We start from the raw sequence: 15,418 nt of genomic DNA, 5'->3' as shown, positions 1-15,418 counted from the left end.
ATTTATTATGTATACAATGGTCTGTCTGTGTGTATGTCTGCAGGCCAGAAGAGGGCACCAAACCTCATTACAGATGGTTGTGAGCCATCATGTGGTTGCTGGGAATTGAACTCAGGACCTTTGCAAGAGCAGGCAATGCTCTTAATCTCTGAGCCATCTCTCCAGTCCATCTTTTAAATCCTTCTTCACATTAAAGAGAATATTGTGATGAGCATCATTTCATCTCACCGAGTTTATATGTGGCCCTGTCCCCGCTCTGCTCAGTTCAGCTGTATTATGGAGACATCTACTCCTCCTGCCATTAAGGTTGGGGATAATAAATTCCCCACACATTAGCACACTCAGACACACATTTATTACACTACAGCTGACAGGGAACTTACCTCATCTGTTATTTTTTGCAGGCTAACTGATCCATGGAGAACATTCAAAGAGACAAAAAAAATTTACAGGAAAACTGGTTAAAACACAAAGATTGGGGCTGGAGATACAGCTCTACGGTTCAGAGAGCACACTGTTTCTACAGAGGCCAGGGTGCAGCTCCCATCACCCAATTTGGGCAGCTCACAACTGCCAGTAGCCCAGCTTCAGCAGAATCTGATGCCCACTTCTGAGCTCTGTGGGCATCTTCACTCAGACGTGCACAAACCTGTACACAGATTCATAAAAATACAGATGCACTAAATCTTAAAAAGAACAAGAACAGTAAATGAGAAAGAAAAGAGCTCCCTTTCTTTTTTTGTTGCTGTATCAAATTTACATTGTTTCTCCAATGAGTACCACGGGTACACTTCAGGTACGATTATGATCCATCAACTCTTATTCTCCTATTCTTACCTCCTTTGGGTCCAGGAGATGGTTCATCTAGTTATCATATACCACAGTTTTTAGAAAGATTAAATATACTGGCCTCATGCTATTAATATTTCTTTTGTTCACTCAAGGACATTGGGGAAGGAGAGAAGAGACATCCACAGGGACAGTTTCTTTTGTTTTACTTTCATAGTGTGTCTATCTTTTTCCATTATTTCTGTGCTCTCACAGTCAATGACAGTGTTTTTGCACGGGTGTAGTATAGTACCGGGGAAAGTTGCAATGCCATGAATGATTTATTGCTCTGAGTCCCCAAGCGGGACTTAACTAGAAAACTCGTGTTCAGGATGGCCTCAGTGTTCCAGTATTTGAGTCTCCCAACACAAAGACTTAAGTGACCATGACAGGCAGGTGAACTTGATGCAGGTTGACTACAAGAGTTCAGAGGTCAGCCCTGTCACCTCAAGCCCCCCTGCTCCAATTTCCACCTCATTACAATTTTCTGATCAGGCTTTGAACATGGTGGGCATCCCGAATGCAGTGGACAGCATGGTAGTAATTTTTACTGTCAAGATACAAGTGGACTGCTTACACTATGCCTTCTCGTAAGGCTTGGCTGCCACCTGGTGGAAGAAATCCTATCATATGTATATCTTAGTTTTGGCCAAAAGATTAGTTAATTCTGGGTTTGGACACATAAGAATATTCTGAAGTGGTTCTGTTGTCTTAGGCTAATTTAAATTTAATGCTGTTTCTGGTGAGGCATGATGTAAAGTCTTGATATTTGTAAGTAGGTTTCACATTAACAAAAGATTCAAGCACCAGATCCAGGGTCTTCTAGGCTTGTTCCCAGCCCAGGGACTGTGTGAGTCTGTACCTGGTTCAGGAGAACAATTCAAGGTCAGAATGATAAGAATTTTTACTGCCAATGGAACTGGAATAGAGGTGTAGAGGTCTAGTAAACACCCTACTCTTGGGATAGACTTGACGGGATTAACTCAAATGCAATGAAATCCTCTTTCCCCGTTATCAACCCTGAGAAGTAGGTGAGAAAAGAGTAGAAGGCTAGATGCCAGCAATACAGAGCATCTAATGAGTTTTCCTTAAGTTCTGTTGAATCGGGCATCTAACTGTACCCCTTTTTTATCTTGAGCTACTGGTCCAATCAGGTCCATGATCTCTCAGTTGCATGGAGAGTCCCAGCACACAGCATCCTCACCAATCCCACCGTCCACTGTCCACTTGTTTCCATGCAGGCAGAAGGCCGACTTCTCTGGGTATAGACAGGTTGGTGCCACTGTAGACCACACTTTAGACGTTCAGTCAGGGTCACACTGGTATACTCTTTTCCCAGGGAGAAGCCACAGGAGAGAGCAATGAAGTCCTGGAGACTCATCTTTCTCATTAGCTGCCTTGAATGGCCAGTGACAGCCTTCGTGAAACTGAAGGGGGATTTGTAGGAGGAGGGGCCACTTGTTTGACCCAGTCACCTGGCTAGTTTACACCTGAAATAACCACACAGAAACTGTATTAATTAAAACACTGCCTGTCCATTAGCTCTAACTTCTTATTGGTTAACTCTTACATATTAGTTTAACCCATCTCTTTTAATCTATCGCCACATGGCAGTGGCTTACTGGAGATTCTAATGGGCATCCATCTCAGGCTGAGGATTCATGGCTTCTCTCTGACTCTGCATTCTTCCTCCCAGCATTTAGTTCTGTTTTTTCCACCTACCTAAGTTCCACCCTGTCAACTAGGTCAAGGCAGTTTCTTTATTCATTAACCAATGAAAGCACCACACAAACAGATGGATGTCCTACACCGGGCATTAGCTCAAGGAAACACCCAAGGAAGTAAGGAAAAAGCCTGGAAGATACCCCAGTAGCTGGACAAGTGGTGCAGGACCCAGAAAGATGGCTATGCCTTTGAGCCCAAGTGCTGCAGGGAAAAGTGATGGAGATGAGGCAAGCACGGAGATGATCGTGCTTGGAGACAATGGCAACAGCAGAGGTGTGGGAGGTGCCTTGTCCACAGGTGACACGGAGCATGTTCTGGCTCCGTCATTAATGTAATGTCAGTTATTTAAACCTCCTTGTGTTCTGGATTCCCATCTGTGAGGTGTCTTAATCTGAGGTGTAAATAAGGTCATAAGAACATGCTTGCGAAATGGTAGTGGCTTCACAAATCCAATTTCAGTGTGAAGGGCATGAGGAGGGGTGCGGCTCCCCATGAATCAGCACAGCTGTCATGTTAATTAAGCATGACAACCAGCGTCTTTTCTTCGGCAAGCCAGAGCTCTTCTGTCCAGGCCTGGATAGAAGGAGGCTTATCTTTAAATACTATCTCCGTTGGGTAAACAATGGAGATAGTGCAGTGCTATTTCTGGCTATAGGAATGTCAACGCCCAGTGGCTTGTGTGCCACTTCAAACAGTAGGGTAAAGACATGCCAGCTGGCGCTGGTTGCACACTGTGCTATGTCCATAAGAAAACACGGGCAGATAAATACTGTAATTAACAATCCTGGAGTGATGGTGTGTTCATACAGTAAAAACAGGTGATGGATTTGAAATGCAATCTGAACTTAATCGTTTGGGTGAGGTGATTTCATAGTTGACTAATTTAGCAAACCATTTTTTAAAGGCAGCTAATTAAAAAAATGCCTGAGGTTATCAATTTGTTGCCAGAACTGCAGAAAAATGAGCATGGAAAGATTTTAGTCAAGATAATTATTGAATAAAGTCTTGATTCCTGTGTTAGGGAAATGTTATAGATGGAGGTATTTTTAGTTGGGACTTTTATAACTGTAGAGGAGGTATTGTTAGAGACAACAGAGTATCACTATCATATTAAGTTTATTTGTTAATCATAAATTATATTTGGTATCATTAGAGTGAATTCACTTTTACATGCTGGTTTAAGCAAGCTTGGGATTCCGGCTTATGGCAGAAGCCCTTAGAAAGAGTGACAATGGATATATTTGAAGACTAGCAGGAAGGCTGAGGAATCTTGAATAAAGTGTGCGTGGGAGATTATAAAGGGAGGTTAGGGAGACCAGGAGCATTTTAGTTGACTATAAATACTTGAATTTTCCCCCTAAGTGATTGTAGGATTTCAAGTAGGGAAATGGGTGATTGGAGATGGGTACTGTTGGGGAAGACAACAAGGTAGAAACAAGAGACCACGGGGAAGTCACAGGAGACCATATTGGGTTGGGGTATGGGAATGTGAAAGAGGTATGAGGTGTGGAGACTTGGTGAGAGTCCAAGCATGCTTCAAATATGAGAAGGAGAAAGAACAATTATGTAGATTGTTCATCTCTGGTCACATATAGGAAGATGGAGTGTGTAGGAAGAGGAGCCAGGTGTTCGTGGGTGGGGAGACATGGAACCTTTATAGAGCTCATTTTGACAGCTATGATTTTATGGCAAAGCCGGGCTATTAACTGAATATGATGAGCATCGGGGAGGAGCTTGCTATTGGCCAAACAGTATTGTAAATAATATAGTTTCTGAGTGATTATTTCATGGCCTGGGCAGCCAGGAATGAGCAAGCTGCTTCCACCAACAAATTGGCACATCAGTGTGGTTGACTATATCCACATAAAACCCGAGAAAGCTTAAAATGGCTTTTTGGTAGAAGCAAGTGGAGAAGGCTTCCTGACTCAGTGGTAGCAGCAAAAACCACACGGTTCCTTTTCTTTGTTCGCCAGCACAAAGCACTCTGACTTTTTTGAAAGGTCTGGCTACAGAGCATTTAAATGGGGTCAGTGAGCTGAGTGTTACAACATGCTTAATAGCAACATAGACCCGCTGTGTGCCTAAAAATGGGGCAATGTATATGGTTCTCAGAGGCAGTAACTACGCCTCTGCCATGTTGGACTGGGCAAAGCAAGCAAGCAGGGCCATGTTGGCCCTAGCCATGCCTGGTTAGCATTAAAAAAGTGCTCCTGGTCAAAAGATAATTACAAATACACAATAAAGACAGATTCTGATGAAAAAGACCTTTAACTGGGTCACAGTGTTGGATAAATGTACATAGGTTTGAGAGAGAGAGAGAGAGAGAGAGAGAGAGAGAGAGAGAGAGAGAGAGAGAGGAAAATGAGTGTAGACAATTATAATATAAAAGAGTATAGACAGTCATAGGTTAAAGGAGTAAAGATAATAAAATAAATATTAAACTAGTAGAAAAGGTAATAGAGTAAGAAAAATAAGTGTAAAGATGGAATATACACAGAGAATCTGGATTATGTATATTATTGTGTTTTCTTTGAATTTTTGACTGTGAAGGAGCTAAGTACAGAGAGACATTTCATTGTATGGGCTGTTAAGATAAACCACCATATATATTTTAAAAGTATCTTGAATTCAGAATTTAGGTCTAAGGATTTGTTGCTTTGGAAAAATGTTCTTTTTTTGTTTCCACAGAAGAAGGGAACCTATAGATTCCTTTTAGACTAATGTGGTTTGTTGGACCAAGATCCCCTCGAATGGTCATAGTGAACATCCCCAAAATTGCCCAACAAAAAGCAGGAAGAAGTTTGTAGAGATCTATGCCCAAATTTCCAAATATTGTTTATAAATGTTTGTTTACATTTAAAGGGGAGTATGCTAAAGAGATTTTCATTGGTATAGATCTTGGTTTATTGATATAAATTTAAGATCTATCTATCTATCTATCTATCTATCTATCTATCTATCATCTATCTATCTATCTGATCTTGATTAAGGTATTGTGTTTGTGCAGCTCATTTAAAATGTAGTGGATAATTAAGAAATACAGGTTAATAGATAATCATCTATAATAGTAAAGTTTGTATTCATGTTAGTTAGGTTTTCTAAATGTACAGAGATATATTTCAAATGGATAGTTATTCTTCAAGCTTCTCAAGGACTAACAGAATATGACATTTAAAATGTTTTAATAACTTAGGACTTTTCAGGACAATGAGACACATCTCCTCCTGGCAGCATCAATCTACTTCAAAAGGATGATGGGCATAAAGGAGGTTCTTCATGGAGTTTGTTAGCCATTTGGATAAAAGACTGCTCTTGCTTGAACTGCTTGATTTTATGCTGTGTGAGTTGGACATGCAACACCCACAGAGAGATGACTGCTGACCTTGCCTAAAAGTGATATTGTCCTTTGGGGTTCCTGCTTCATAAAAGAGTCTTCCAGACATTCTGCAGGACACAGAAGAAAACAAGTGATGGACTTTGCCATTACAAGGCAGGACAGATCTTTGAATTTCCTACTTTATAGAAAAATCTTCTGGATACTATGGGTCTGTAAGATGAAGATTGGATGCCTCCATGCCACAGAAGAACTTTGGGTGACTGTCCAGGCAGTGAGATGTCTGTCAATTCTGGAGTTTTAGAAGTTGCTTACCATGTTCTTCCTGTTAACTTAGGTAATATATCCTTCTGGGGTCTTTGACGGAGTTGAAGAATAGATAGTTATAATTATAGTTTTCCTTAGTTATGATAAAAGATAAAGTAGATATAAATGTCGTAACTATAATTCTTGCTTGGTAACTGTCTTGTTATATGAAATTTTACTATGTTAAACTTAAAACCTTCCTTTTTATTTAAACAGACATGGGGAGATGGTGTGAAAAGTTCTTCTGTCTATGTGTTGCTTTTATTGGTTAATAAAGAAGCTGGTTTTGGCTAGTGGCTTAACAGAGTAAAGCAACACTGAAAGAGATATATATAGAGAGAGTAGGCAGAGTCGGGGAGAAGCCATATAGCTACTGCCAGAGACAGACATGCTGGAACTTTGCCTGGTAAGCCACAGCCATGTGGCAATACACAGATTAATAGAAATGGGTTAATTTAAGATATAAAAGTAAGCCAGAAATATGGTTAATCTATAGGCCAAACAGTATTGTAAATACTATAGTTTCTGAGTGATTATTTCATGGCCTGGGCAGCCAGGAACAAAGAAGCGACTTCTTCCAACAAGTAATTGTAAGGCAATGAGAATGATTCAGATGAATGATACTAATATGGACAGACAGCAGGAGGACCTTTCTGGGGAGGGGGAACTGTGCATGGTAGGGGAGCCAGTCTTTGTGAGGATGTGGATTGTTCATCTCTGGTCACAGGTAGGAAGATTGAATGTGTAGGAGGAGGAGCCAGATGTGGGTGGGTAGGGAGACATGGGACCTCTACAGAGCTCATGTTGACAGCTATGACTTAAGGCAAAGCCAGGCTTTTAACTGAGTATGACTAACATCAGGGAGGAGTTACATCTAGATGAAGAACCAGAATAGGGTAACCCTTTCTGATTTTTTTCCCCACGGTCAGGCAAGCCCTGCAAGGGCATTGTTGTACCCCAGTGGCCTTAATGGTTGGCAGCCAACCTAGTATTTAAGAACAGTTTGTACATCTGGACCGTTCCTTCTTGTTGTAAGGAGGCCATTAGTTTGTTTCCTGGCTGCCTGGCAGCTCAGACCCAAAATAATCACACAGAAACTGTATAAATTAAATCACTGCTTGGCCCATTAGCTCTAGCTTCTTATTGGCTAAATCTTACATCTTAATTTAACCCATCTCTAGTATCTGTGTATCGCCACATGGCTATTGCTTACTGGGTAAAATTTCCTAGCATCTGTCTTCAGCCAGGCTACATGGCTTCTCCTCTGACTCTGCCTTCTTCCTTCCAACATTCCGTTTAGTTTTTCCTGCCTACCTCTATTCCCCGTGCAGGCCCAAGACAGTTTCTTTATTAACCAATGATATTCACATAATACAGAGGGAAATCCCACATCACCTTTTCTTTTTTATTAAAAGTTAACCCATGGTTACAATGAAATGACAAAGTATTAGTCCATGGAATTTGCATGTGAAAGGGAGTTTATTTTTAAGTTATATTCTTCTTTCTGTATTCTTCCAAAAATCAAATATCAAATCAAATCCATCTTCACATGAGACCTGACTAGAACATGAAACATTGGTAATATTTTAATTTGGCCATAAGAAAATCACTGTGAAAGATATAAGGTTAAAATTGTTTGTAATCAAGGCAGCACAGACACTAGAAGGTCGTGGACACAGGTGTCATTCCACTGGACTGAATAATAGTAAAAACTCTTGAATTTCCTCGGGAGCCAATCAGCATAGGTCAGTGTAGAGTAAGTTCTAGGCCAGATCCTTATGTGAGTTGGTTCAGCAGTGTAATGAACACTGCTAGGTCAGGGAGTTTACTATGTTCCCAGTCCATTCTGTCACAGGTAGACAGCAGCACTGCTGGGGCTTTCTTTCCTACAACATGGAATATACCTCCTGAAAGTCTGTAAGAGCCTGCTAGTATGGGACTATTTTCTGAGAGATTAGAATATGAATTGGATATTTCTTGTAGCTTGAGGCCTCTTTAACTTCTAATTCTTTATAGCTAATTTACTTTTCTGTGTCCCTTGAATATGAGATATATAATTTTAAGGCTGTGGAGCTCAGTACTTATGGTATCAACTCAAGAAGACAGAGCCTTACGGTGACCTGTGGAAAGCCATTGACCCCTGAAATGAAAATGTGTAATGGCAGCATCTGTGTAACATTTATATACTTACATGCATGCTCAATACTAGACACACAGGGTCTAGACAAGAAGTGAAATGATTCACACACACACACACACACACACACACTCACTCAGATTTATGGCATTTTTTTTCCAAAGGGGAGTTTTTTGTGTGGTGTGAAAAGCTTAGCTTCTTTGTTAAAAAATAATTCCTGCATTTCTACTTGCTGTTAATCTAAAAGAGAATCTATTGGCTTCTTAACATTTTTTTAAATTCATGAATCACACTGTTCCCTGCCACTCGCATACAAATATTCACCATGACCTTGTTGCTTAATTTCTTGCATTGGAATTGAATAAAAACTTAGACTAAAAGGTCAATTTTAAAATATGCATAATAAATTTCCTGACTAAAAGTGATGCCAGCAACTTTCTGCACCATTTCTTCTTGCCTCATTATTCACATAGGCTTCCCTGAATTTTAAGGAGCAAAATATAAAAGAGCAGTATGTGAACCATTGGGGTCAAGGAAATTTTGTCCACGAATAAGGAGCCAATGGCAGAATGAATGAGATTTCTTAAATTAATGGGATAGTTGTAGTGGAGAATGTCATTGGGCACTTAAGTCTTTCTTACAGAATGAAGAATGGAAGCTTTTATGTTATTTTAAGAAACTCCTTACTTTTAGGACTTTCCCTATATTTGGCAATAATATCATAGTACTGAAAGCCCCATTATGTTGGAAATAACTGGTTTTTAAATTCCATAAGATGACTGAAATTATCAGGTCTATCCAGTAAGATGTGGTGGGATAAGGAGGAAAATTGGCAAAAAGGACAGGTGAAAGGGTGGCTGCAAACACAGAAATCTGAATGCATTCTGCAAATATTCATGAAGTCTATTAATAAAAGTGATTTTTTTATAACATAGACTTTTTGTCGTTGTTGCTCTTTTTTTGTTTTGTTTTTGAAAACAGTCTCATGTAGCCTAGTTATCCTTGACCTAACTATATATCTGAGGATGACCTTGAACTTCTGATTCTCAGGTTCCCACTCCTGAGTGCTGGAATTACAGGTGTGCATCACCACACTAAGTTTAAATTAAAACAGGATTTTTCTTTTTTCTTTTTTTTTTTTTTAAGATTTATTTATTTATTATGTATACAGTATTCTTGGTATTCTGTCTGCAGGCCAGGAGAGGGCACCAGATCTCATTACAGATGGTTGTGAGCCACCATGTGATTGCTGGGAATTGAACTCAGGACCTCTGGAAGAGCAGGCAGCGCTCTTAACCACTGAGCCATCTCTCCAGCCCTAAAACAGGATTTTTCTTTACCAATAGGTTTTTCAACAGAGAACAATGAATCAAGAGCACAAATAATTAGGTATAGTGTAGGCAGTTCAGCGGGAGATCTTAGAATACTCAAACTAATTCCATCAGCTTAATTTGGTGTAATAAGTAGATTTAAATACAAATAAAGAGGTCAGAATTGAAGGGCAAGTCCTTAAGTTGTTAGAAACAGCATGAGTTCTAGTAGTAGTCTACCTCAGCCATGACAGCCATTCCCAACTAGGAGGTGTTTCAGCTTCAAGATTTCCAACTCAGAACAGTTCCCCACCAGCCAGAGAACAGCCTTGACCCGTATAGCCTTGGTTTTTTTCAACGAAACCATACATTCCAAGCTCTGTCATTATGTGCCTGTGTCTTTCATTGTTCTTTATTCACCGGTTTCAGACAACTTCATAGTCCTTGACCTTATGGTTTTTTTTTTTTTTTTCTTACCTTGATCAAAATATTTGCCTTGGATTGGCACCTTGGAGCCTTGCCTTGGCCTTATAAATATTACTTCCTTCTACAGGCAGGAACGTGAAGAATGATTTTATCAGGTCTGTCCAATGTGGAAGTGGGACACAGCTAAGAGAAATGTTAGCATATCTGATGTGTAGACAGCTCAGGACCACATATGGAACAGAACAGGGGTTGCTAGAGGCTGGGAAATGCATGTGTTCCTGCAGTGTGGTGTAAAGCGGCTGTTTGCTCACTCAGCAGCAGACTGCATGTCTCCCCCGAACTCATGCAGCAGACAGGAGATGGCAGATAACAAGAAGGACAGATGTGCATGCCTACAGGGGTTTTTAGTCTAAGAAGGATTCATAACGTTAAATAACTCAGCATGAAATTAGTTATTCAGATGGAACACTGTTCTATCACAGAAGTTTTATACTTATAATTTTTTATTTTTGTTCCCTCCAAGTCCTGTCTATTAAATATTCTCTCGTTCTTTAGATTTTAAAGGGTATTTCTAAAATAAATAGTTGCTAAGGTACAAGTTATAAATTTCAAGTGCTTTAACTATTGCAATCCTTGTCCATATCTGGACGGACTCTGTCAGTGTGGTCTCTTAGAGATTTTGGCTCTCATTGAGAAACTGCAGGCCTGTTCTGAGGACTCTTCCTTCCCAACTACGAATGAGCATGGGGTCTGCTTATGTTCTCCATGTTATTTCAGGGTAGATCTAGTTTTTATTTAGCTGTGTACAGAGTCCTTGCTTTAGCACACTGGGAACAAGTCCTTGGATGTGTTTATTTTCTCATTAGCTCTGAGCAAGAGTGATGTTTCCACGGCCTCTTTCCTGGGCTGTCAGCAGAGCGGGTTTGTATACAGTGGGAAAATAACACATTAGCTCTGAGTCAGTGGAGCGTCAGCAATCACATCTGCTTGGATAACTGTTTTGAGATGAAGTTTGAGACTTTGGCTGGGGCTCACCAGAAAAGAAAACCATGACTGATGAGTGAAATCTGCTATGGGCAGGAAAGGGCAAACTTGTGCTACCTACACCTGCCACTTCTTGTCCAGCCCTTAGACAAGGACCCCCTAGAAAGGAATTGGCCCCGTGGCTTAAATTTTAATCTGTACAGAGAAATATAGTTTAAAAGTGACATCAATATTATAAATTTAAGAAATTAGTGTAATCTAAGCACAGGACGCCTATATTCATGCTCACACATGCTTTTAAAGTAACTCTAAGCAGTTTTCTTTTCTGAGATATGATTTTCAAATATACTGGAGAGCTTTTCAATTTAACGTAAAATTAGAACATATTGTATGTTTCAGTGTGTGTGTGTGTTTCTCTACAGACTGAGTCATAAGACAAATATATTCTTTGTGGGTCACGGTGAATGGTCTGAAAGTCATCACTGAGATCGCAATAATCCCAGAGCCTTAGAGGAGTGAAGAATCATTTCTCCCTGTGCGCTGACTTGGTGCATGCCACCAGTCACATCCCATCTATGGGTTGCTTCATTTCAACAGTTCAATAAACATGCAGGGAGGCGTGACTGTAAGCAGGAATAGTCAGCAAGGCTGACTCCACATGGGGGTAGACGGTGAGAGGTGCACTTCACACATAGAGGAGCACGAGGCAACATTCTTGCATTATAGCTTTAAAAGCACGCAAGCAATGTGTACCTCCTCCTTGTTTCTCTGTGAGTAAAAGTCCTAGTTTCCAATCCCAGTGAAATCCGCCCTGCCCTTTCCCCAGAATACTGCCATCAGACCCCACATCTGCTTCCACCTCACTCACCCCTCACATCTCATAGTCACGCGAGACTTCGATCATTGAAAAGCCAATCACTGTTGCTGTTGGCTCAGACCAAGCTAGTGCTATGGGTAGCCAGTGCTATTTCATGGACCAGTCACTAGATGACAGAAGCTGCAAGCTGATCAAGGAAGGAAGGAAGGAACTGATCTAAGTCATAGTTCAAGAAGTATGACCCAATTTCATTTTCCATATAGCTACAGGCTGCAGGTCAGGGTCTGACCCGAATAGGGGCTAAGAAGGAATTCCTTGCAGGGTTGACTTTAACCTTTGTACCTGAGCCGTCACTATTTGTAGGCTCATATTATTGCTATATAAAAAACAGCGAACATTTGCTTAGATAAGTCAGATAGTACACAGAGAGGGGGACTGCCTTTGTGTAGTTTCAAGCATCAGGCAAGGGTTGTTGTAACACCAGCAAGCAGTTCTTCACTTGTCAGCAGGAACTGACACCCCCAGTTCCTGCTGACACCTTTGCTTTGAGAGAATGCCTGAGGTAGTCATCTGGTGTTTCTGGTATCATTCACAGGTGATAGTCTGGGTTAAGTATCCATTCCCACTGACCCCAGTGTTTACATGTTCATCAAGCTTAATTAAAGTTTACAATCACACACACACACACACACACACACACACACACACACACACACACTGATGCTTGCAGGTTAAATAAGATATGCTTTAATAGTAAACTTTTTAAATGATGGACATGTCTTTTGCTTGTAATGAATAGGCTTCTAGTTATGAACCTAGAGCAGTCTACAAATTGGAAGATAGAGACATGGCTGAGCCTCTACTGAGTAGAGAGTGGTATCAAAGAAGATGCTGCCTGCCCGGTTTTGGCTCTGACTCCTTTCCCCTTCTCATTTCATTTGTGACAAGTATTGTTTGTGGCAGCACCTGGAGGTCTTCCACAAGCTTTCCTGCTGAATCAGTGAAAGAGCCTGGCTGTCCTCTCTCCTGAAGAGCAGCATCTGTCTGTTGGGAATGGAAGGGATACATAGAACCTCTGAGCTCTGCATTTGTACTAAGAAGATGAGGAAGGTCCTAGACATGAGCTTGTTACCATGGCACCAATGTGATCTTCAACTGTCCCATCTCATTTCTTCCTGCTCCTCAGAGGTCTTTCTCTATCACTTCTTTTTATTTTCTCTACTGCAGAAGACACATAGTTCGCTATTGGCTCTTTTTCTCCAGCAACGAGATACCCACGATGCAAGTTATCTTTATTTTTTTTGTCTTTTCTAATTCTTACAAAGTTTCTAGGTAAGACAAGCAATTCTTATTTTTATATACAGAGCAAGAGGGATCCAAAACAATGGAATAAAAACCACTGGTTCAGGTTGTTTAGAGAGTAATTTCCATGGAGAAACGTTAGAGGGAGAACTTAATACGACTGATTGTTGTTTGAAATCAGATGTGAGATTTAAAACCTCTTTATTAACTCTTTGAGTAGAAACACTGTTTATGAGAGATGGGTCATGATGAAATACAAGTGATAAAATTAAACATTTTCTTAGAAATCCACTATAGACATGCACATTGATAACTGTTTTTATTGACATCCAGATTTCAGTATCACATTTTGCATTTATAATAACAATAATTCTAAGAATTTCTGTGCAGAACATGGTGTTGGTTCAACTGATTTCTTTTCTTTCTCTATTTATGTTTGAAGCCTCAAACTATTGTAGCACCAAGAAGACAGTGGCACAGCCATGGATAAGTACAACATGGTGGGCAGGTGATCCTTAAGTCATAGGTTGTTTGGCAAGGTGTAGTTTAACCAGTGGTATAGGAGAGGGTAGGAAGATGAGTAGGAGACATCATGAAAGAGACATGAAGACATTTTTATGCACCAGCAAGCATATGCTTAGTATTATCTGCTCTATAACTGTAATGTGCTAGCATTTAGAGTTCGGAGCTGGGGTTCTTCCCCACACTCAATGATTACAGCCCCTGCTACTTTACAGCTAGAATGGGGTCAGGAACCAGGCACATGGTGGACTAGGATGAAGAAATAGACCTCAGGAGCTGATTCCTCAGCAGGCTGTGTTCATTTATCTTTACAGCACACTAATTTTCTGGTGATATCAGGAAATGTATGGTCCCTGAATTAATACTTCATCTTTTAGTGAGGTATGTTAAAAGTGACTGAGTTTTTAAGATAAAGATCCCTCGCACAAACCTTATGGATGTGTGTCATGATTTTCATAAAGTCCTCTGCATTTCTGAAGGTCGGAGTCCTTACTTTTAAGTTTTGGGGTGTTAATGTATGAGGGCCTCATGAATTACCACTTCTCATTTATCCACAGCCCATGTAACTGCTTGCTTTCAAATATAACTATTAAGTCAGTGATTCTTACCCTTTAAAATATCATGTCAAAGTGAAACGGTGCCATCCTGTCATAGCACTGAAAGATAATATGCATTACAGACAGGAATCCAGTGGTAGGAGATACTCAGAGGTAGGTAGCCCTTGTTGTCAGGCATTTAAGGAAGTGCTAGACTCCAAGGCAACACTGACAACAGTTTTTGGTGCTTCGAAATTAAAAAGATATTTTTTTAAGGTAAATGCACTGATTAATTAAATTAAAATGATCAGAACTGAATGATATAATTTAATGATTTACATTAGCTTTCCAATAGAGTATAATAAAGCTTATTTACTTTGATAGAACATAATTTTCCCTCAATCTAAAATTGAGATACTATTTATAGAAAGTTTAAACACCAACATCTCTATTTTGTGGTACTGAGGGTTAATCCCCAAGGCCTTGCCCTTGTACAGCAAGTGCTCCTCTGCTCAGCTGTACCCTAACCCCAACATCTTGACAGCCCAGAGCTTCCTATGGAGACATTTAGATCTCTGCACACTGAGGTGATTATTCATGGTTAACAATGAACCACTGGGCAGATAAGGGAAGGCAGAGGCACATGATGGGTGCCACCCTATAGGTTAGATTTTGATGGCCATGGTCCAGAGAAGAGGGTGGTCAGTTTCCACAGTCACGACCCCAGATCCATCGTAGGTGTTAGAAGTACTGACCAGTGTTCCGAAGGCAAGCACATCATTTGCTGTGGGAGAAAAAAGAGAAGCAGATCAGTGAAAAATTTGTCATAGTAGTGAAAAAAAAATTGTCTCAGTGTAGACCAATTGTGTCAACAGCTACAATGATACAGCTGAGAATATACTTTGATAGATGTTATATGAAAGCAGAATGGTGTAGGGTTTTAAACCCAAGAATTTCTACAATGTTCTCTACCCATTCTTAGAACTTGTCATTATATCATTAAGTGTCCTGGGCTATACACTATTATTGACAATAGATCCATTACCCCCCCCCCCCACTTTTCTTTACTAATTCTAAACTCAAAACACATATCTGTAATGTGTCATTTACTTTCTTGCTTGCCTGGGAAAGTTTTATTTATTTTTTGATGGTACAGAAATATTATTTTATAAAACCATTAAACTCTAGAAG

The 15,418-nt window shown here is 40.2% G+C and overlaps 1 protein-coding gene across 3 annotated transcripts in view; it reads right to left on the bottom strand.

The window, feature by feature from the left end:
- Positions 1-13,338: 13,338 nt before the first annotated feature.
- Tpk1 (thiamin pyrophosphokinase 1) overlaps positions 13,339-15,418 on the bottom strand; it is a 325,255-nt gene continuing 323,175 nt past the window's right edge. For all 3 annotated transcript variants that reach the window (XM_057790101.1, XM_057790118.1, XM_057790110.1), the window contains one exon: positions 13,339-15,011. In XM_057790101.1, the coding sequence (XP_057646084.1) occupies positions 14,893-15,011 (119 nt within the window). In that variant the 3' untranslated portion in view covers positions 13,339-14,892. The remainder of the gene's footprint in view (positions 15,012-15,418) is intronic.

This window comes from Chionomys nivalis, chromosome 1, assembly GCF_950005125.1.
Source record: "Chionomys nivalis chromosome 1, mChiNiv1.1, whole genome shotgun sequence".
In the NCBI taxonomy this organism is placed as follows: Eukaryota; Metazoa; Chordata; class Mammalia; order Rodentia; family Cricetidae; genus Chionomys; species Chionomys nivalis.
Note: the sequence above shows the minus strand (reverse complement) of the source record. Positions and strands in the feature narration are given on the sequence as shown.